This window comes from Alnus glutinosa, chromosome 6 (genome assembly GCF_958979055.1).
Source record: "Alnus glutinosa chromosome 6, dhAlnGlut1.1, whole genome shotgun sequence".
In the NCBI taxonomy this organism is placed as follows: Eukaryota; Viridiplantae; Streptophyta; class Magnoliopsida; order Fagales; family Betulaceae; genus Alnus; species Alnus glutinosa.
This window is the reverse complement of record NC_084891.1, coordinates 21,983,209-22,007,486: the sequence shown is the minus strand read 5'-3', so window position 1 is coordinate 22,007,486 and position 24,278 is coordinate 21,983,209. Positions and strand designations below refer to the sequence as shown.

The window sequence follows — 24,278 nt, the reverse complement described above, 5'->3', positions numbered from 1 at the left end:
TACCCAATTCTTGGACAGTGGTGGCTCTGTGGGGGATTGGAGCTGGAGTGAGCGATGATTTTGTGGTGGTGGATCACTGGGTTGTGGATGGCGGTTCTGTGGGCTTTGGGCAGCCATGGCTTTATATGGGATTAGAGATGGAATGTGCGGTGATTCTATGGGTCTTGGGCAACTACGGTTCTTTGGTGGGTGTTCGCTGGGGTGTAGGCGTTTGGGTATGATGCTGGGTTGCAGATGGCTGGTGATGAAGGGATGAATTCTGGTGATTCTGGGTTGGATGCTGGATTGCAAATGGCTGGTGGTGATCGTGAAGGGATGTACTCCGTCTGTAATGGGTTGGATTCAAACCTTCTTTGATATCAATTGATAAGGTAGAGATCAACAATTAAGGAAACAATGAGCTCATTTCGGGTGGTAGAGACCACAATAGCTCCTTTAGTGTAGGACAAATCACAATTGGTTAATAAAATTTCTCTAGTGAGGCTTTCTTATTATTTAGCTTCTTCAAATAAGTAACGTTGTAATCTTTGATTACAAATTTTCAACCTAGCTAATCCCTATTAGAGTATATGAGAATTGAGAAGAATAGAAACCCAACTATTACAAAGAGTCCTAATTAACCAATTTCTAGTAACCCTATATAGTTGACTCTTTCCTGATCATCTCTTCTTCCTTCTCCGGCTCCTAGCCAACATATAATAATAATTTTTTTTTTCTTTTTGGGTGAATCATGCATAGATTTTTAGATGAACCCTCCATCTTTAATTATGTGGCAACCAATTAACCAAGTAAACTGTAGAAAATTACCATTCCAGCCCAACTGCCAAACACCACCCTCTTAAAACCCCCCAACCGTACGAGGCATTATTGTCCGGGGGAAAGATGACTGCAGACAAGGCCACCCCAACAGCTGTGCTTACGTATAGAGTCCGAAAAATGAGAACGCGTTGAAAATTAACACATATACAGCTTTCATGATTGGCGACCGGCCATGTCTACAGCAAAAGCTAACTGTACTCATCTTTCAGTACATGCTTGGGAGCTATAAGTAGATGCTCTCCAGGCGTGGGAGACTAAACTCTTTTATATATTTCTGCAGAAAAAAACGTCATACAAGCAAATTAGAAAACGCAACTCTCTCTCTCTCTCTCTCGGACATCTTTGTCCACTCTTTTCAATTATCTGGGTTCTTTCCAGTTGCTCTTTTGGGATTCTATATTATTAGATTATACAAGGGAGAGAGAGATTGTTATATAATATTTAAAAAAGGGCAAAGGCCCGAACCAAACAATTAAGGTCGAGTTTGTTGTCTTGTCGGTAAAATGGTTGCCCCTTTGTCAGCTTGGCCTTGGGAGAACTTGGGCATCTTCAAGGTATGAAGCTACTATCATTAATTTATGTTTTTCTTAAGCTTTTGGATTGATTTATGTATTAGTTTTGATATGGGTGTTTGTTCTAATTATACTGTGAAGTATCTACTATACGGACCTTTTCTTGCAAAAGTTTTGTATTCAAGATTTCATGAGGAAGAATCCCACGAGGATAGCAGCTGGTGCCTCCATCTTCTGATAATATGTGCACTTCGAGGTTTAATTCATCAGTTATGGAGCTCCTACAATAACATGCTTTTCCTGACGCGAAATCGCCGGATTCTCCAACAAGCTGTTGGTTTCAAGCAGATTGACAGCGAATGGGACTGGTATATATCATCAAAATAATTTTTTTTTTTGGCTTACAAAAGTTCTAGCTAGTCTCATATATGTTTTATTTTTACAGGGACAATTTCATTATTCTTCAAGCATTAATTGCCTCCATGGGATCCTATATGTTTCCGTTCCTTCAAAATCTTCCTCACTGGAACGCAAAAGGATTTATTGCTCTTCTGACACTCCATATGGCTGTTTCAGAGCCTCTCTATTATTGGATGCATAGATACGTCCACGGGAGCCATCTTTTTACCCATTACCATTCACTTCACCATTCGTCTCCAGTACCTAATCCTTTTACAGGTGTCATTAATATATGAACTCATGCATATATGATCTCTAATATTCAATCTTTTTTACTTAATCTTTAATATGATTATTATTCCACTGCAGCTGGATATGCAACGTTTTTGGAGCATATTATGTTAAGTGTTGTCATTGGAATTCCGATTCTTGGGGCTTCTGCAATGGGATGTGGATCAATAAGCATGATCTATGCCTATGTTTTAATCTTTGATTTTTTGAGATGCTTGGGGCACTGCAATGTGGAAGTTGTTCCTTATCAAATTTTCGACGCCATTCCCTTTGCTAGATATCTTCTCTATACACCAACGTAAGCATTTATTTACCAAAAAGAAAAAAAAGTAAATGAAATTTTATCCATATATAGATGGAAGTTAGTATATATGTATAACTGCCTTTTTATGTGACAAATGATTTCTTCGTGTATAAGGTAGTTACAAACTCGTTTAGGCAACCCACAACATGAAGATCGATCACACTTGAATTCCTCCAACCCAGTCTATGTATATGTTTCGGGAACGTTTTTTACTAACGGTTTAAAAAAAGCATGTACATGTTAAAAAACACGTGGTACTTTTGAAAAAATTCTTTCAACTCAGTTTATAAAAGTTTTGTCGTTATATATGGATAATATTCATGATTTTTTTTCTTTTCTTTATAAGCTGTTGTATCAATCATATATATATATAACAATTTTTTATTTTTATTTTTTTTCATGTGCTGAATTTTACTAATTTGGTCATGATATTTATATATATGTGCAGATATCATAGTTTACATCACACAGAGATGGGGACCAATTTCTGCCTCTTTATGCCGCTCTTTGATGCATTATGGAAGACACTCAATGGCAAATCGTGGGAATTGCAGAAGAAAATAAGTTCAAATCTAGGTGGGTGCAGGCCAATTAATGTCATTAAATTTAAGCAATTAATATATATACATGTGTTAGTTGAGATCTAATTTGTGACGAAGGATTCTTGGACGGTTGAAATCATAAAAGCAAGCAAGTACTTTTTTTTTTTTTTTTTTTTTTTTTTTTTTTTTTTTATGATAAATCTATTGTCACACTAATTTTAGGCCACTTTAGCATTACCCCACTTCTATATATATTGATAGAGGAGGTAGATAAATAGTCGATGTGATTTATAAAGATATTTATAAGTATTAAGCCTTATAGTGCTTTACAAGTGATTCTATAGAATTTTTAAATTGACTAGTTCATTTGAGATATGATATATTATCACTCCAAGACACAACTCAATAACTACCTTTGTTCATGTGACAACTTTTATTTTTATTTTTTCTAAAAAAAAAACCTAAAGTTGGCTGGGAGACCACATTGTTACGTAGGTAAAATGGTCGAGAGTTATGTCTTGGAGTAGTAAAAAATCATATCTCAATTCTTTTAGAATATAAAGGCTGGTGTGTCTAGAACTTTTCTTTCTCTGAAATACTCCGGTCTTATATTGAAAAGATAAGTACTAACTAGCTTTATAAGCGGAAATATATATATATATACAGAAAAACATGGAAGGGTACCGGATTTTGTTTTCCTAGCCCATGTGGTGGATGTCTCAGCCGCTATGCATGCACCGTTCGTTTTCCGGTCGGTTGCATCGCTGCCGTATTTGACGAGGATCTTCTTATTCCCGATATGGCCCTTTACCTTGTTGGTGTTGCTCGTGATGTGGGCTTCGTCCAAAACCTTTCTTTACACTTTCTACGAGCTTCGAGGCCGGTTGCACCAGACATGGGCGGTGCCTAGGTTTGGCTTTCAGGTCAGCTTACATTAAAAATATATATATATATTTCCTATAGATAATAATAACAGTTAATTCATTTCACTAATTAAGATTTGTGTTCATATTAATTAATTTCACAAAAATTAAAAAAAATATATATATATTTTGCAGTATTTCTTACCATTTGCTAGAGAGGGCATCAACAACCACATTGAAGAGGCCATTCTCAGGGCTGACAAACTTGGGGTTAAAGTCATTAGCCTTGCTGCACTAAATAAGGTTGGTACCTATCTTTATTATTCTCCAATTTGAAACCCACCAACTTGGATTTTCTTTTCCTTCCTGCTAAATTAAAAACTTTAATTGAGCTCTAGTGATTTCTGATCAATCAATAGTACAGTACGTACGTTTAAAGGTAGACCTTTTAAATTCGAGCCCTACTCTGGACACCTTTCCGGCCGGCTGCTCAAAGGTTAGCTAGGCAGTTAATATTAAAAAGCCCTTTAAAATATAAAAACCTTTTAATCATCCGTTATTCTTAACTATTCGCTATCTGCGTATTTGAATGTAGAATGTGAATAGCAGTTTTAAGTTATGCGGTTATGGTTATTTATCGCATCCGCATCCGCATCCCTTTTATATATATTATATTTCATAAATTTATTAAAACGATGTCATTTTGAATTAGGTATATGTTATGTTTGAGTTGGTTTAGTTGACTGTGTTGTTTTCTCGTGTAACACTTAGATAAAAATACAAAAGTAATGTGAAATTAATATATTTTCAAAAGAGTATAACTTAAAAAAAGTAAAACAAGCTCAAAACACTAAAAATCAGCCTAAATTATTTTCAAAGTCGATTCTGGTAGGCCACTCAAAGGTTAAATAGGCAGTTAAGGCCGTTGCTTTAAGTCATGTCCTTAAAAAATAATATAAAAAAGCCCTGTAAAAAATAAAAACCTTTTAATTAGTGATACAAACAACATTAATAGCTTTAATATACCATAAATATCTTTTCCTACTTTGCATTTAAAGACGTACATTATAAAATTAAAATAAATACTATTTAATTAACATTTAAATATAAAAAAGGTTTCACTTGTCTTATGTTTCAAAACTTAACAAGCTAGCCGTGTAAAGGATCAATATTCTATCATTTCTTATACACCAAACAATCGTATCCAGATATATACCTTCTTCGTGTGCTTAAAAATCTAGGAGATGTTTGCAATTGCACAATAAGGCTAGAAACATTACCTTTTCTTTGAATTAATGTACATTTTAAAGTCCATGAACCAAACATCCCTTTACCATTGATGACCTTCCCTACCGAAGAAAATGCTTAATAAAATTTATTTTATTATATTTAACTATGTATATAATACCGTGCAGTAAATATATCTGCACATCAAGTCCTTAATTGTAACGTATTCATGGAGGACAACAGAAAAAGTATGATTAATGCCCAACGAAAAGAAAAGGCATACAGGAAACTACGACGTTTGAAAACGTGTGGTGGACGTAAACTGAAAAAACACGCAAGGTCCCACAGCTTTTATATGTAGGATAGGAAAGAACATTATCCATCTCTTATGGGCCTGTGTGGCCAAATCAGTCTCAATGTCTATCACAATACCATCAATGCATTTGATTGATCACTACACCATCTAAGCGATATATTTGTTATTTTAGCTATTTAAAATATATATTTTCTTTTATTATAATTACTGAAATTTTAATACAAATTCCAACAAATTATTTATCTAATCACTATTTTTTTAAAATATTATTTTTCAATGTATTTTTTCTTGTGAAAGTTGAGGGGGAGGGAGAGAAAGCAAGAAAGATGGGAGAGAAAATAATATAAAAAGACTATTAATAGGTGCTATAGCAAATTTTCATATATAAAAATTCATTGCAGCAAAATAGATAAAAATATTTTATTTTGAAGTGTCTGCTGGAATGGTTTGGAATCTTACAGAGTTTTTAACCAAACAAGCATTAATGCTGCAGAGACAAATATGGGTAAAATCCAATGGCTGTATATTGAAAAGTAAAAGTTTTAGTAATTTTTTTTTTTTAATATTACAATAAATTTCATTATTGTAACTTGGACAAGACCTTAAGAAAAGAATTACTGTGTGCAGAATGAAGCTCTGAATGGGGGTGGAACACTGTTTGTTAACAAGCACCCCAACCTTAAAGTTCGAGTTGTCCATGGGAACACTTTAACCGCCGCAGTTATTATCAACGACCTGCCCAAGGATGTTGAAGAGGTATTTTTATCAGGAGCAACTTCCAAGCTCGGTAGAGCCATCGCCCTCTACCTTTGCCGGAGGAGAGTAAGAGTCCTGGTAAGTGTTCTTTCTCTCGTCCTTTTTCTTGTTTTAGGTCCGTTTAATGACCCCCTCCCTTCCTCTTCCTTTATGGGAGAATTTTTTTGCTGAGGGAAAGTAAAAGGTGATTGATGTGATATAAAATAGAAATAATTTATATGAAAAAATGAAAAAAATTTGTATTGCAATTGGTTTTTTTATTTAAATAATAATAAAAAAATTATTAACATAATATAAAAAGTAAAATAAGTTAAAAATGTTTTGAAGTTAGATTTTTTTTTTTGAGAGATGTGAAAATAAGGAGAGGGGAGGGGAGGGGGTTATTAACTTATTAAATGGGGCCTTAGTATTGTTTTCACTAAATTCGATTCTAAAAGGTTGATTGGTCGGCCAAAATTGCAGATGCTAACTCTATCAGCAGAAAGATTTCAAAAAATTCAGAAGGAAGCCCCAGTTGATTGCCAGAGCTACCTAGTCCAGGTGACAAAATACCAAGCAGCACGCAACTGTAAGGTATGGTCATGCCTTTCACTTGTCATTTTGCAGTATTATAGCTTAGAGAGTGCCGCTATTTTTTCACACCTATCTTACTTCGATCAAGTGACGTGTTTTAAGTGAACATTAACCGGTATGAAATAAGTGTTAAGAGTAGCATTATCCGTCATAAAACTTTGCTGAATTCAGAAGTTGCATATGTATTGTAGGTGAGTCATGCATGCATGCATGTTTAGGCCTGAAATCTAGTATTTTAATTAATTTGTTTGTGAAGATGTGATTAGTGATTTAAGATATATGCTTACTGGTGAATTGTACGTACACGTAGACATGGATTGTTGGCAAATGGATTACACCTAGAGAACAAAGGTGGGCACCGCCGGGAACACATTTCCATCAGTTCGTGGTACCCCCGATCTTGTCCTATAGAAGAGATTGCACTTATGGTGATCTTGCAGCCATGAGTTTACCTGATGACGTCCAAGGGCTTGGATGCTGTGAGGTGAGCACTCTTCCATCAAGAGCTAGCACACGTACAGGAGTAATTAATAAATATTTAAAGCTATATATATATATTTTTTAATTAATATATATTACTAATATTAGAGAGATTTACTCATTATGCATGTATTGTATTCTTATACGTACAGTTGCGTAGTGATATGTATAATATCTTGGTAGCTATACGTAATTAATTTGTTTTAATTAATCGGGGTTGTTGAAACAGTATACCATGGATAGAGGCGTTGTTCATGCATGCCATGCGGGGGGCGTGGTTCATCTCCTCGAAGGTTGGACTCACCACGAAGTCGGGGCGATTGACGTCGAGAGGATCGACCTTGTGTGGGAAGCAGCATCAAAACACGGTCTTAAGCCAGTTTAATCAAACGAAGTTTGATTACAGCGTACGTACGTACGTGAGATCGATGTTTGAGGGCCGGGAAAGAAGGAGCAATTGGTTAATTGGAACAAGCAAGCTAGCCCTTTTTCTTTGTGTTTATGGACAACGTACGAATTGTGGTTGTCGTTATTTTTCTTCTTCAATTCGCTAGTTCAAGTAATTGTATTACACATGAATGAATAGATCGATCGAGCGACTTGTTTCTTTCCTTAGCGGAAGAATAAAAACTTAATATATTATTGACACTATATATATGTATTTGTGCTCATATATATATATATATATCATCAATTGGTGATAGTCCAAAAGCGATCATGTTATTCATCTGATTGATTATTTTTTCTCAATGCATAATATTTTTTTTTTCTCATGTTATTCATCTGAACTAGCATTTTTTTCGTAAAAAAAAATAAAAAATTAGGGGTATTTTGAAAATTTTAGTAGGATTTAACAGTAAATCCTAATAAAGTACTCTTAAGTGAGACATTTGAAAATTTGGACACACTAGTTTGAGGTGTTTGATATATAGTTCGATCAGTAACATTTTATCAAAACGATGTATAATTCAATACACTTTTGTGAAATTATATATATCCCTTTTATACTATTGACATTGTTATCCTATCTTGTGGTTGAATCTATTGAAGTGGTTGGATAGGCATGACAGCTATCTCTTGATATCTCTTTCATCATTTGAATGTCACTGATGTGTTTGGTTCGAATAATATTCTAATTTTTCCAAAAATAAATTATATTTTATATAACTTTTTTAATTTTTTTCAAATTTTATCTCACAAAGTCAAACCTCGTAATTCGCACAATAAATTCGAATAATATTCAGATTCAACACTCAAACAGACCATTTTGAGTTGCAGAAGGTTGCTTGATAAAAGATATTTCAATTCCTCTAACATTTCCCACACCTGCGCCCATTAATGGTCTTGTCCTTTTGCTGTGCCCATTACGTACTCTTCCCCAAGTCTTTAGCTGTGCCCATTAGTATTTCGTAAGTTTTATGGAAAATTACATTTTAACAAAAACTGTCGGCCGTTTTGCAAGTGGCTACCACAAATACCTATTTTTTTAAAAAATAAAAAATAAAATTTATGTTTTGTTTAAAAAAAAAAAATTAGGATTTTTTTTTTAAAAAAAAAATAATAATTTTTATGATTTTTTTAATTGAAAAATGAGACGTGAAATGAGTATTATAGGTATATTTCGACAAAATTGGTCTTTTTGAAACCTTTTGGTAGTTTGGGAGACCAGAGTCCAAACGTTAGCAGATCGTGAGGCTACTTACAAAACAGCTGGCAGTTTGGAGGGTTAAATTGTAATTTTCTCTAAGTTTTATTATGCTTCCACAAAAGTCATATTACTTTTATTATATCCTCTCCCCCAAGTCTCATCTTTTTCTCATCAAAGGCCCTAATGACATGTTTGGGTGAAATCCATTTTTTAAATATTTTTCAAATACTTTTTTTAAAAAATTCAAATTCTACACAGATTTTATTCAATTTTTTTTCTAATTTTGTCATAGGTTTTCTAAACCATCCAAACATAATTTCAAAAAACAAATTCTTTCTGTATTCTCAATTTATCAAAAAATTGCACACCTAAACGAGCCATTAATGGTCTCTTCCTTTTGCTGCTCCAAACTGGCTAAGGCCTAATTAACTTGGCCCCCACCTTCTTCCTGCCCTCCGCCAGCTTCTGCTCCGCCTCCTCCTGCGTTTCATTCTTCATCTTGTCGAGCACCCCAATATCTCAGGCCTGGTGGACTTCAGAACTGCCGCAGCCTGCTCCTCCAGGTGCTTCACCTCACCGAAGGCGTTCTTCAAGCTACTTAGCTTCTCCCTAAATGAGGTATCTCACTCGTCCATGAAGGAATAGGAACAGGAACTCAGCCATGATGATGGAGAGGGTTAGATTAAATTAAGTCAAACAGAGCAACATTTTCTCTCTCTTTTGCAAACGAGGGAGGGGCGAGGGTCAGGGAGGTAGCGGCCATGAGGTACAAGGAGCGTGGTCGGATAGGGGGACGAGAACGGTAAGTCTCACTTTCTTTACCTTAATTGGTTGTTTGGTTGATGAGAAACGCTTGCATTGAAAACTTTTAGGAATATGTTCTTTTCTTAAAAAATTAATCTAGACTAGTGTCGTTTGTAAGAAATAAAATTACTTAAAAATTTCATGTTGTTTTCTAAAAAACGATGTGAATTTATGAAGTAACGACATGAACTTTTAAGTCTTATGGTATCAACGAATAAAATTATTGTATTTTTTTTTTTAAAAAAAAAAAAAAGACTGATTTTTATTTTTTCTTGACATAGGGTCTCACAACAGAAGAAAAAGAACACGAACAAAACGACGTTAACACATTGACACCATTTTTACTGTTCGCATTGTACAAACAATCGATGCATGTGTGCATTTTTTTTAGTAGTGTAACTGTTCCCATGATTCCAAACATGAAGCAATACACATGATGGGGTCGTTGGGTGTAAGGAATATTTGCAGTAGGCAAATTTGCAATGAAGGTGCAACATGTGGCATACGATTATGACTGTTAGGGATAAAATTAACCCTAGAGACACGTGGATTCAGAAACATCTCGGAGCTATGCCTCGGACATTTATTTCGGCCAGCAAAGAAAAGATTGCCTAGGTATAAATATATCTCGGAGGTATAACGACGTCTCGGTGCAAATACATCTCGGAGGCATAACGACATCTCGGTCTTAACACTCCAGGTTACGGTATGTAGAACATCCCGAGATCTCTTAGTCTGAATGGAGCGAGCATATCTCGGATATTTGTGTCTCGGAGTAATAACGCCTCAGTATGATATTGAGTCGGTGTGATATCTCCTCGGGGTGATATCTATTGGATGTGTCAACATCTCGGAGTATAAACATCTCGGACTTACACAACCCCGTTATGGTACGGATATATCCCGAGATCTCCAGGTCGGAGCGAACACATCTCGGATATCATCACCTCGGAAGTTGGCTGAAATGTGCTACAGTCTTCTAAAAGGTGCCATGCGCCACACTCGTCTTAGAGTGCGATAAGGATAGAATCCCAGAAGATCAGGGATAAACTACAGATCCATAATTTATGGGATAAAACGGTTATTGACACGGAATCAAGTTTAAAGAAGTACAAACGCAATCAACTACGGACTTCACACTCCTACTCGAATTCCCTGAAGATATGGTTAAAGTTCAACCAGGTTAGGACTCAAACTCCTAATCCAACTAGGTGTCAAGAAGGTCCGGCCTATAAATAAAGACCGTCACACCAGGTATGAAATCACGAATTCTCTAAGCTCTTGAGATTAAGATTCAGAATACTCTGCAGAAAACTGATTTAGACTGACTTAGGCATCGGAGTGGGCGTGGTCGGCACCCCCGACGAGTTGTTTGTTCTTTTTGCAGGGTTGAGGTATTCAGTAGAAATCAGCAGCGAATCTTTAGGCGACACGTCACCATACCGAAAACTGTACCAACAGTTTGGCGCCGTCTGTGGGAACGATCAATTGTTCTTACGAAAAACAAATCCGCAATGGTGACGACAAGACGTTCCAAGTCGATCCAAAACGAAGTCCCGCCTACCAGCCGAGACGATGCTCGTGGAGAAGCAGAATCTGCAGGACTAGAGGCCCGGATAACCCAACTGAGTCAACAGTTGGCCCAGGCGCAGAAGAATGTGGAGGATTTGCTGGCTCAGAATGCTGTGCTCCTAGCCGCACGAACTCCGCCACTGTTCAATCATGATGCAGTCGATGGGACAAACCTTGAGGGAAACCCCGAAGGGTCAAGAGAGAGAGACGGGCGGAACGAGAATCATGAAGAGAGAGACGGACGGAACGAAAATCATGAAGAGAGAGACGGACGGAACGAAAATCATGAAGAGAGAGACGGACGGAACGAAAATCATGAAGAGAGAGACGGACGGAACGAAAATCATGAAGAGAGAGACGGGCGGAACGAGAATCATGGAGAGAGGAACGGGCGGAACGAGAATCATGGAGAGAGGAACGGGCGGAACGAGAATCATGGAGAGAGGAACGGGCGGAACGAGAATCACGGAGAGCCCATCAATCCGAATCATGGAAAGCCCATCAATCCGGTTCCACCCACGGAGGCAGAAAGGAGGTTGCAGAAGATGGTCCAGGATCTGGGCGCAAAATATGACATACTGTCAAAGACGATTGACCAGAAGCGTGATGGGAAGGAGTCCCTTGTTGACAACCTCTTCCAGCACAAGGAGTCCATATTCACCGAAGAAGTGTCCAACTGCGACTTACCTGGAAGATTCAAGGTACCTGACATTCCTGTCTTCTCAGGCAGTGAAGATCCAGTGGAGCACTTGGACAATTTCCGGTCCCATGTCTCCCTGCACAAGACACCAGATGCTGTGGCATGCCGAGCCTTTCCTCTCACCTTGTCAGGAAAGGCCCGAGACTGGCTCAGGAATCTCGCACCAAGGTCGATTGATTGCTTCGACACCCTTGGAAGAAAATTCCTGGCCCAGTTCATATCTGGGAGAGCTAGAAGAAAACCCCGAGGATACTTACTCTCTGTACAACAGGGACCGAATGAGTCTCTAAAAGACTATCTGTGGAGGTTCAACCAGGAGAAGCTGGACACAGAGAGTGCACCAGACGACTTCATTTACGGTGCGATTTTTCAAGGCTTGAAAAAAGATGGACCTCTGATGGCAGAATTGGCGTTGAAACCGCCAAAAGATCTTCAAACCTTTATGGTGAAGATGGACAGGTACATCAACCAGGAAGAAACGCTCCGAGCCCTCCTCAATAATTCCCAGCAACAACAACAGCCGTCCACCGAGAAGCCTAAGAAAAAGAAGAATCCTGAGCCCATACAGGATGCTGGTCCCGCAGAGTATAAGAAGGCGAAGAAAAATTTCGGAGATTACAAGTGGACACCGTTGAACACCTCCATCACTGAGGTGTTCATGGAACTCAAGAAAGATCCGAATTACCAGAGACCGAGACCCATTCAAGGAAATCCCCCTCCGCACTTGGCTCACAAGTACTGTGCCTTCCACGATTCACGCGGTCATCTGACCGAGCAATGTGTCTCGTTGAGGCAGTTGATCGAGAAATTCATTGAGAATGGGAAGCTAGTCCGATTCCTCGTCAATGAGAGGAATCAACAGGAGCGAGATCACTATCCGAGGCCTAGGAGGGAAGAGGATCGGGATAATAGAAGAAACTATCAACCGAGACAAGATGAAAGAAGAGAAAGAAGCCAAGAGCCAGCACCTCGGCTTCGGAGGGATGAAAGAAGAGAGAGAAGTAGAAGCAGGCCTCGGGGGGCGCAGCAAGGCAATCTCCCTATCATTCACACCATCTCGGGAGGATTCGAAGGAGGAGGTGAGTCCAACTCGGCTCGGAAAGCGTATGCCAGGCAGCTAGATGATTTCGAAGTTTACTCGGTCCAGAAGCCCCCAAAGTCTCGGAAATATAACCCTCTGGTTATAGGGTTTTCTGATGATGATTATGCTGGAGTTTCGCTTCCGCACACAGACGCCCTTGTGGTCACCTTGACCATAGCAAATTATCAGACCCGGCGGATCCTCATTGACACTGGGAGCTCGGTTGATATTCTTTTTAAATCAGCTTTCGATCACATGGGTGTTCCATCAGAAAAGCTGGTTCCAGTCTCGTGCCAGCTACAGGGTTTTGCTGGAGAGAAGGTGTTGCCTCTCGGTTCTATCGATTTACCTGTGACAGCCGGGACTTATCCAAGGCAGAAAGTCATTATGGTGAAATTCCTAATAGTCGATAAGGTCTCGGCCTACAATGCCATTATAGGACGTACGGCTCTCAACAACTTCAAAGCGGTGACTTCAACACCACATCTCAGCATGAAGTTTCCAACAGAAGAAGGAGTTGGAGAGGTAAAAGGAGACCAGAAGGAAGCTAGGAGATGCTACAATCTGTCCTTGAAAGATACCCCGAGGCAGCACGGTCGGGGAGAGAAAACTAAGGAGGATGGAAAATAGCAATCACCGTTGGGGGAGCCTGTAGAAGCCTTGGAGGAGTTCGAGATAGGCGACTCGGGAAAGAAAGTTCATATAGGCTCACAACTCCCTCAACCCATGAAGGAAGATCTGGTGGCGTTCTTGAGGCGCAACAAAGATGTATTTGCCTGGAGCCATGAAGATATGCCGGGGATTGATCCCTCGGTTATTGTCCATAAGCTGAATGTGGATCCAAATTATCGCCCTGTGAAGCAGAGAAGAAGAGCTTTTGCTGCCGAACGAAACATGGCTGTTGCTGAAGAAGTAGAGAAGTTGCTGAAAGCTGGATTCATCCGAGAGGTAGATTATCCCGAATGGCTGGCCAATGTAGTGCTGGTGAAGAAGTCTAACGGGAAGTGGAGGATGTGCGTAGATTTCACCAACCTGAATAAAGCATGTCCGAAGGATAGCTTTCCCCTGCCTCGGATAGATTTATTGGTGGATTCGACGGCCGGACATGAGCTCTTAAGCTTCATGGATGCCTTCTCGGGGTACAATCAGATCTGCATGGAAGAAGCAAACCAGGAGAAAACTGCTTTCATCACAGACCGAGGACTTTACTGCTATAAGATGATGCCCTTCGGGCTGAAGAATGCTGGAGCCACATATCAACGACTTGTGAACCGGATGTTTCAAAGTCAAATTGGCTGAAACGTTGAGGCATACGTAGATGACCTGCTGATTAAAAGTGTTCGGGCAAACAGACACATAGAAGACCTCCGAGAAACTTTTCGGACTCTAAGAAAATACAACATGAAGCTCAACCCCGTGAAGTGTGCCTTCAGAGTTTCTTCAGGCAAGTTTCTGGGGTTTATGGTGTCACAAAGGGGCATTGAAGCTAATCCAGAGAAGGTCAGAGCTGTCCTCGAGATGGAGGCCCCGAGAACAACAAAACAACTCCAACGACTGACAGGAAGGATTGCGGCATTGAACCGTTTCATATCACGGTCGACAGATAAGTGCCTTCCCTTCTTTAAAATTTTACGAAAAGCATTTATATGGAGTGAGGAGTGTGAGGAAGCTTTCAAAAAGTTGAAGGAATATCTAGCCAACCCACCACTGTTGAGCCGCCCAACCGAAGGGGAGATTCTTTATCTCTATCTGGCAGTCTCTCCCTCAGCAGTAAGCTCGGTGCTAGTCCGAGAAGATTCAGGGGTTCAGAGACCGGTTTACTTTACAAGTAAAGCACTGCATGGCGCGGAGGGGAGGTATCCTCGGATCGAGAAGTTGGCATTCGCTTTGATCATTTCAGCCAGAAGATTGAGGCCATACTTTTAGGCTCACGCTATCAGAGTTTTAACCGAGTATCCGATGAAGAAGGTGTTGCAAAAACCTGACCTCTCGGGAAGATTAGTCAACTGGGCGGTGGAACTCGGACAATTTGATATCGAGTTTCATCCTCGGACGGCTATCAAAGGACAGGTTCTAGCAGATTTCCTGGCAGAATTCTGCAACATTCCTGAAGCAGAAGAACTTCCTAAGGAGTCAACCTGGGTTGTGTTTGTAGATGGCTCTTCTACACAGAGCAGAAGCGGAGTAGGAGTTCTCCTCAGGAATCCCGAAGGGCAAGAGTTCGGTTTTGCTGTAAAACTGGACTTCGTTACGACGAACAATGAAGCTGAGTACGAAGCGGTGATAGCAGGTTTAGCATTATCCCGAGAGATGGGGGCAACTAATGTCGAAATCCGGAGTGACTCTCAGGTGGTCGTAGGCCAAGTCCAAGGACAATTCGAAGCACAAGAAGATAGAATGGCTAGGTATTTGGAAGAGGTACGGCGATTCCAATCCTATTTCGAAAGGTTCGTCATCACAAAAATACCTCGGGAGGAAAACATCCGAGCCGATGAATTCTCAAAGATCGCGTCGGGAACAGAGGAAGAGATTGAAGCATCAAGAAGGCAAATTATTGTTCTGACCGAACCTTCGATAGCCCCGAGGACCAAGGTTATGGAAGTAGACTCAGCACCAGAGGAGCCAAAGTGGGCTAGGGACATTATCCAGTTCCTCAGACATGGGTTGCTGCCCGAAGATAAAGTTGCGGCTCGGAGGGTGAAGATACAAGCAGCACGGTTTTGCCTTCTCGGGGAGATACTGTACAAAAGAGGATATTCCGAACCCCTTCTCAAATGCCTCTCCAAGGCCGAGTCGAATTATGTTCTCAGGGAAATTCATGAAGGTGTGTGCGGAGACCACTCAGGAGGAAGGATGCTGGCACAAAAAACCATCCGAGCAGGTTACTATTGGCCTACGATCAAGAAAGATTCAGCTCTTCTCGTCAAGACCTGTGACAAATGCCAGAGATTCGCAAGAATCATGAAAGCTAGTCCCGAGAAGCTCACCCCCCTCACTTCTCCGTGGCCATTTGCGAAATGGGGAGTGGATATAGTTGGTCCAATGCCGATAGGAAAAGGTGGACGGAAGTTCTTGATTGTAGCTGTAGACTACTTTACTAAATGGGCGGAAGTAGAAGCATTAGCAGCTATAACTACAGCGAACGCCATAACTTTCCTCTGGAAGTCAGTGGTATGCCGGTTTGGGATTCCTCATGCTTTCGTCACAGATAATGGGAAGCAGTTTGACTGTGAACCATTTCGGAAGTGGTGTTCAGAGCTCCGTATCCGAAACCATTATGCTTCGGTACAATACCCAAAGGCGAACGGTCAGGTAGAGGCGACGAACAAGACCCTGGTAAAGATCCTGAAGAAAAAGCTTGATAAGAAGAAAGGAGCATGGGTTGAATACGTTCCAGAGGTGTTGTGGTCGTACCGAACCACCAGAAGAACTCCAACGGGCGAGACACCATTCTCACTTACGTATGGAACCGAGGCGGTAATACCTGTGGAAGTGGGATCTCCAAGCTTTCGTGTGGCTCACTACAATCCAGGACTCAACGACGAGAGTGCTAAAGTACACCTGGATCTATTGCAGGAGAAAAGAGACGACGCTCATGTCACATGGGCGGCATATCAGAATCGAACGGCTCGGTACTTTAATAAGCAGGTGGTGCCCAGAAAGTTCCAGCTCGGTGATTGGGTACTCAGGAAGGTGAGCTTAATGACGAAAGATCCAATGGAAGGCAAAATGGGACCCGTATGGGAAGGTCCCTACAAAGTAATAGGATGCCATCAGAAGGGAGCTTATCGCTTGATGACCGAAACAGGGAAGATACTTCCGAGATCATGGAATGCCGAGCACCTGAAAAAATATTTTATGTAATTTATTGTTTTCTTTTTCAGCTTTTTACAAACAATTTCATATTCCATAAAGAATGTCTACTTCCAGTATTTATTGACAATCGCAGAAATCCAAGAATCAATCCGATTCATACTTAGGAAAAGTCTCTCGGTTTGTCAACACCGAGAGCAGGAAAAGTCTCTCAGTCATTCAACATCGAGAGCAGGAAAAGTCTCTCGGTCGTTCAACACCGAGAGCAGGAAAAGTCTCTCAGTTTGTCAACACCGAGAGCAGGAAAAGTCTCTCGGTCATTCAACACCGAGAGCAGGAAAAGTCTCTCGGTTTGTCAACACCGAGAGCAGGAAAAGTCTCTCGGTCATTCAACACCGAGAGCAGGAAAAGTCTCTCGGTCGTTCAACACCGAGAGCAAGAAAAGTCTTTCGGTTTGTCAACACCGAGAGCAGGAAAAGTCTCTCGGTCATTCAACACCGAGAGCAGAAAAAGTCTCTCGGTCGTTCAACACCGAGAGCAGGAAAAGTCTCTCGGTCGTTCAACACCGAGAGCAGGAAAAGTCTCTCGGTTTATCAACACCGAGAGCAGGAAAAGTCTCTCGGTCATTCAACACCGAGAGCAGGAAAAGTCTCTCGGTTTGTCAACACCGAGAGCAGGAAAAGTCTCTCGGTCATTCAACACCAAGAGCAGGAAAAGTCTCTCGGTCATTCAACACCGAGAGCAGGAAAAGTCTCTCGGTTTATCAACATCGAGAGCAGGAAAAGTCTCTCGGTCATTCAACACCGAGAGCAGGAAAAGTCTCTCGGTCATTCAACACCGAGAGCAGGAAAAGTCTCTCGGTCGTTCAACACCGAGAGCAGGAAAAGTCTCTCAGTTTGTCCAACACCGAGAGCAGGAAAAGTCTCTCGGCTAGTCCAACACCGAGAACAGAAAAAGATAGTCTATTCCTCAGAGGATACGAAAAGACTACATAAAAGAAAAATGCCTAAGTAAAAGGCTTCTTCGAATGCCACGATCAGAAAAGAAAGAATTAAAAGGTAAAAGTTTCATTCAAAAGATTTCATATTCGAAGTTTTGTACAGGTTAAAAAAAAGAAAAGGAAAAGTTCAGGACAAGGCACAGCTTCTAGCTGGCAGGATCGTCAAGAGGATCTTCTCGGGGATCTGGCGCGTCAAGACCCCAATTCGAAACATCAGGCATGAAATCCTTACCGAACTCCTCCATCTCCTGGATGGCTTCTTCAGGAAAACCCACAAGCATCGGTCCAACCGTCTTGGGGTCAAATTTATATTGAGGATTTGTCACCAAGGTTCGAAAATTTTCGAAACCCCAATGGCAACCCCGAGCCCAACTCTGATCCCGAAGATGTGGTGCATAGCTCAACTGCTTCAAATAACGCTTGAGCTTTGCCCGATCTGCGTCATATCTAGCCCTGAGCCGAATTAAGAGACTCTCCGAGTGATCCTGCGCCTTAACAGCTTTATCTCTCTCGGCCGCAAGTCTTTCAACTTCATCTTTGAGCTTGTCCTTTTCGGCTTCGGCACTCAAAGCATTTTTGCACGCCTCGGAGCATTCGTTCTGCACGGCCGACAAACAGATAGACAATTGATCTGCGCGATCCAGCTCGGAAGAAAGACTTGCAACAGAACGTGTGTACCGATCATTGGTCTCCAGTACTTCGTTCCTCAAACGAGCATTGGCAGAATGCATCTCGGATATGATCGAGTCCCGAGAGGCGAGTTCCTCGTCCTTGGACTGAAGAAGAGACTTCAGCGTCGCGACTTCGTTCTCTAAACCCGAGATACGAGCTTGCACTTCGGGGGCAGGAGTAGGCGGGGGCGCAGGACGATTCTCGTACTTCTGCCAAAGGGCGGTCATCTTCACAAGGAGCTACGTAGAGAAAAGTAAGCAAAGTCAGAAGCAAGATGCAAACAGAATGAAAAGGCCTAGCTCCAGAAACTTACTTGATAATGGGAGATAAGAATGCCTTGAGCAATCTTCTCGGGAGAAGACGCCCCTGCATTTCCTAGATACCCTTCGGGGATTAGGTTCTTTATAGCCTCCATCGAATGACCCAGAAGACCCCTGCCTAAAACTTCGAAACTGGCCGAGACCCTAGAGGAAGAGCTAGGACCCACATTAGGTACAGTCCCTACACTTGGAGCCGCTTCGGACCCATCAGATCTTAATCTAGACTCGCTCCTAGTGGAAGTCTCGGGAAGCACACCAGCTTCAGGAAGGACACTCTCGGAGTCGATCCGAGACTCCTCAGGCACTCCGAGATGGGGAGTCACTTCGGGTTGACCCGCATCTTGAGCTTCAGAAGCAGAGCACGGCACCTCCTGATCAACCACTTCTCGAGAGGGGCTAGGCTCTTCGACATTGTCAGCCTCAGGTACTCCAGTATGAGTTCCAAGTTGCACAGACGCTTGGGGGTGGCAGGCCCCGTTTCAAGGTTTTCCTCGGGAAGTGGTGGTGTTTCTGGACGTTCCGAAGAAGGAGTTCGGGGAATACCTTCGACTTCAAACTCCTCAACAAGAGGCTCAGCTCGGGGGGTGCCCACTTCTTCACCCATCTCTTTTAGGGATTCACCACTTGAAGCAATAGGCTCTTGGCGCACTTCCTCGGCATCAAAAGGTCTTATAACCGCCTTGCCCCACATCCGCTCGGCCACCAAAAGCTTTTCAGCGATTCGGTCCTGGGCTGTAAACTTCCGCTTCCTGGCTGGATGCTTCACCCTGCGCGCGACGGGAATGTCTCGGGCCTCAAGTACATTCCCATCTCCTTCTCCAGACCTCTCGGGTTCCGGGGCGTCCGTTGTCGACTCGGGTTCCGGGGCATCCGTTGTCGAAGTCCCGAGAGGAGGTTCAGCAAAAGAAGTTTCTGCACATTGTTCACCCTGGAACGAGGCCTCGGAGCCAGACTCATCCCGTAGAACAAAGGACGGAGCAAGACTAACCTCGGGTGTAAGAGAAACCTCGGGAACGAAACCCCGAAAGCTTGCAGATCCCTCTTCAACGTTCGCTCCAGACGACGGAGCCGAAGGAGGAGTTCTCCTTGCACCCAAGGCAGCCAAAGGAATTTTCTGTTTCTTTTGCACAGGGACATCCCCGAGAACTTCTTCGGAATTTTTGAATGACCTCTTCTTAGTAGCAGGCCTCGGAGATGGAGGGGCGTCATTCCTCTTCTTAATAGCTCCCCTCTTGGTAATGAGCTGTTTGTCTCTCGGGATGTCGTATCCGAGAAATTGCCTTAAATTCTCCTCAGTAACAAGACTGTCAAAATTGACTTCTTCAAACCTTTCGGCCTTGACCCTAGCAGCTGACCACCCACTTATCTCCTTGACATCCTCCAGTTCGGATACACTGAGTGAAGGGGGGTCGCTTCGGTCAGGTCGTAGCAATTGCCAAGTCCGAGGCATCATACAGTCTTCAGGAAGAAGAGTGCCTTCGGGGCATTCCCACTCCCCGGAAACTCTGAAAAATTGCATCTCCCAGAATTTGTTGTTCGTTAGCCCACTCTTGAGCTTGATGAAGACAGGCGGGTGACGAACACAGAGTTCAATCATCCCCTCTGAAGTCTGCCTCGGTCTGTAGATATTGAAAAATTGCTGGATTTTCATCTCCTTCTTCAACACAAGCCTCCAAAGGATGTAAGAGGCAAACAGATACCGCCAAGCATTGGGCATTATTTGACTAGGTGCGATCATTAGAAAAAGGACGAAGTCACGAGCAATCTCCAGAAACGGTAATCGGAGCCCGGCAAGAAACATTCTCTCATACAGGGTAACGTCGCCACCGTTGATGATTCGAGCTCCAGGCGCCTGATAGAACAACTTCACTGTTGGAGAAATTTCATAGTTTGAACGAAGGACACCCTCATGCTTCGTAAAGATGATGGTGTCGACCCTACTCTCCAAAGGAGAAAGATCCACAGAGCCGTCGGACCTCTTTGTCCGAGCTCGAGATGAGGCGGCAGCAGTTGAGACAGTTTTCTTGGGAGCCATGGAAGAAAGAAGAAGGGTAGAAACAGAAAATACAGAGAAAGGAAAGTTTAACAATGGGGATCGAGAGAGAGAGTAGGTAAGTGACGAGGAATGAACAGTAAAATATTCAAAACTTTAAATACCCCCACCCCTACGTGTCTGAAATACCAAAAGGCGCTGTCGATTCAAAATTTTCGAAGGTGAAAAGGCGCGCCTTCCGTATTCAAGGATTAAATGCACTGCCTCGACAATACCGTTTCATGATGACAAAAGGGCGGCGGTACAGAGCTGACGTCGTCATTGGAAAAAGAAGCGGTAAGATTTAAATGTTTGAACTGTTGAAAAGACGCGCCCTTCACAGTAGCAAGTACAGAGTGGCAGACGAAGAATAATTCCCTTATTTCCCTTATCTCTGAAATCAGAGAATTAGGGGGGTAACTGTTAGGGATAAAATTAACCCTAGAGACACGTGGATTCAGAAACATCTCGGAGCTATGCCTCGGACATTTATTTCGGCCAGCAAAGAAAAGATTGCCTAGGTATAAATATATCTCGGAGGTATAACGACGTCTCGGTGCAAATACATCTCGGAGGCATAACGACATCTCGGTCTTAACACTCCAGGTTACGGTATGTAGAACATCCCGAGATCTCTTAGTCTGAATGGAGCGAGCATATCTCGGATATTTGTGTCTCGGAGTAATAACGCCTCGGTATGATATCGAGTCGGTGTGATATCTCCTCGGGGTGATATCTATTGGATGTGTCAACATCTCGGAGTATAAACATCTCGGACTTACACAACCCCGTTATGGTACGGATATATCCCGAGATCTCCAGGTCGGAGCGAACACATCTCGGATATCATCACCTCGGAGGTTGGCTAAAATGTGCTACAGTCTTCTAAAAGGTGCCATGTGCCACACTCGTCTTAGAGTGCGATAAGGATAGAATCCCAGAAGATCAGGGATAAACTACAGATCCATAATTTATGGGATAAAACGGTTATTGACACGGAATCAAGTTTAAAGAAGTACAAACGCAATCAACTACGGACTTCACACTCCTACTCGAATTCCCTGAAGATATGGTTAAAGTTCAACCAGGTTAGGACTCAAACTCCTAATCCAACTAGGTGTCAAGAAGGTCCGGCCTATAAATAAAGACCGTCACACCAGGTATGAAATCACGAATTCTCTAAGCTCTTGAGATTAAGATTCAGAATACTCTGCAGAAAACTGATTTAGACTGACTTAGGCATCGGAGTGGGCGTGGTCGGCACCCCCGACGTTGTTTGTTCTTTTTGCAGGGTTGAGGTATTCGGTAGAAATCAGCAACGAATCTTTAGGCGACACGTCACCATACCGGAAACTGTACCAACAATGACAAAATCCGATAGAAAGAGCTGTAGACATCAGATAAAAAGGAAATTTCTTCTCCTTCATACGCTATTTTACTTTTCTTACAATTATTCCTTTGGATTAATTGACTTAAGCATAACAATTATGTCCTTGTAGGCATTTTCGATCGTTACCTCTTGGCACATGGTTAACTGTTCTAACAACTCGGCGACATCTATATTAATCGTTCTACAATCAACCAAAGACCTTGTTCGGAGGACTCCATCGACAAGGCAACAAAAGATCTTGTCCGGGGGTCTCCTTCAGCAAGGTAACCAAAGACCTTGTTGGAGACTCCCTTGGTAAGGTGCAACCAAGGACTTTGTTTGGAGGACTCCTTTGGCAAGGCAACCAAAGACCTTGTTAGTAAATCCATCGACAAGGCAACCAATGACCTGTCGTGGGCTCCCTTGGCAAGACAACCAAATACCCTTTCGGGGACTCCTTCGACAAGGCAACCAAAGACCTTGTCCAGGGGACTTCCTTGACAAGACACTCAAAGATCTTGTCCAAATGACTCCTTCAGGAAGGTAACCAAAGACCTTGTTGGGGACTCCCTTGACAAGGCGACCAAAGACTTTGTCAGTGGCTCCCTTTGTAATACATGTGAAAAGTAATAAACAATGAAAAGCATAAAAGTAGGATAAGTTCAGACTTAGAACGCTCCTTAAAAGAGCTACAAACTAACATGGGTAGCTTAGGGGTGTCGAGTTAGGGTAAGGATCGAAAACCCGGAGTTTAGACTTAGAATAATTAAGAAATTTAGTGTCTATTCCGAACATGTGAAGTATAATGTACAGACGAGAAAGAATCAAATAGTCGTCTGAACCTGAAGGATTAAGTGTCCGGACGAGCTTAGATGAACGACTAGGATCTTGTGCATGCTGAGATCTGAAAGATGGAAAGTGTGATTAATGCGAAATATCAGTTTCGGTCCGGACGAGGAGCATTATTCGCCCAGATGAGATTGGATCTCCACAGGTCGACTAATGACTGGTGTGATGAGATCACATTGATGGGAGTCAAATTTAATGCTTCTACCGCATTTTAAGATGTGTAACACATACTATATTTTCAATTAATGTGGTACCATCATACCGCGTTGTAGTGAGAGGATTATCAGGATACCTGATAGATTCATCTTCTTGAGAGAAGCTTATGAAATTATCCTGAAAGGACTTGAATCAAATCTGAGGACCTACGGGGAAGCTTTTAATGATGCGGATGCCGACCGTTTTGTCCAAGCTATGGAAACAAATTTGAAATCCATGTATTCCAACCAAGTCTAGAAACTTGAACAGGCGCCTAATGGCAATAAACTCATATGGTGTAAATGGGTCTATCAGAGGAATAGATGTGTAGATGGGAAGGTTGAGACTTTCAAGGCAAGGTTGGTTGCGAAAGGTTTTAGTCATAATTTGTAGTCATGCTTAAGTATATCCGAACTCTCTTATCCATTGATATTCATTTTGATTATAAGTTTAGCAAATGGACGTTAAGATGACATTTCTTAACGGTCATCTTGACGAGGACATCTATATGATGTAGCCAGACAGTTTTATAGCTAAAAGTTGGGAACATATAAATGCAAGTTCCGTAAGTCCATTTATGAACTAAAGCAAGCATCTAGGTCATGTAACATCATATTTTATCAAGCAATCAATTTGTTTGGTTTTGATCAAAACCTTAATGCGCCATGTGTTTACACAAAGTGTCAAGATAACGTGGTGACATTCCTAGTGCTATATGTTGATGGTATCTTATTCATTGGGAATGATGTGGGAGTATTATCAACAGTTAATATTTGGTTATCTACCCAGTTTGATATGAAGGACTTGGGAGAAGCAAGCTACATCCTATAGGGATCAAACTTTGGCAAGATCAAAAAAATAGGATGTTAGGATTATCTCAAGTTGCATATATACAATAAAATAATCAATGCTTATACTAAATAAAAGAGGATCTCAAGCAATACCTTTAGACGATGTTTTTCAAGATACACACAACACACAAACATGGGTTGAGTAATACACATCTCTTAGCTTTGGTTGGTGAAAATTCTTATCCATTAGTTTTTTTGTTCACCTCATGCCTTCTATGCACACTGATGTGAATTTTAATTGTACTCGCAAATGCACGAATCGTTTGCAATTAATAGATTGCAAGTACGAG

The 24,278-nt window shown here is 41.7% G+C and overlaps 1 protein-coding gene across 1 annotated transcript; it reads left to right on the top strand.

Moving 5' to 3' along the window:
• Positions 1–1,098: 1,098 nt before the first annotated feature.
• On the top strand, positions 1,099–7,793 carry LOC133870172 (very-long-chain aldehyde decarbonylase CER3). The gene is made up of 11 exons (XM_062307233.1): positions 1,099–1,373; positions 1,473–1,699; positions 1,777–2,009; positions 2,100–2,319; positions 2,774–2,901; positions 3,534–3,790; positions 3,926–4,033; positions 5,901–6,107; positions 6,492–6,602; positions 6,913–7,086; positions 7,312–7,793. The coding sequence occupies exons 1-11, from the start codon at positions 1,323–1,325 to the stop codon at positions 7,465–7,467; spliced, it is 1,872 nt and encodes a 623-aa protein (XP_062163217.1). The 5' UTR covers positions 1,099–1,322; the 3' UTR covers positions 7,468–7,793.
• Positions 7,794–24,278: the final 16,485 nt, after the last annotated feature.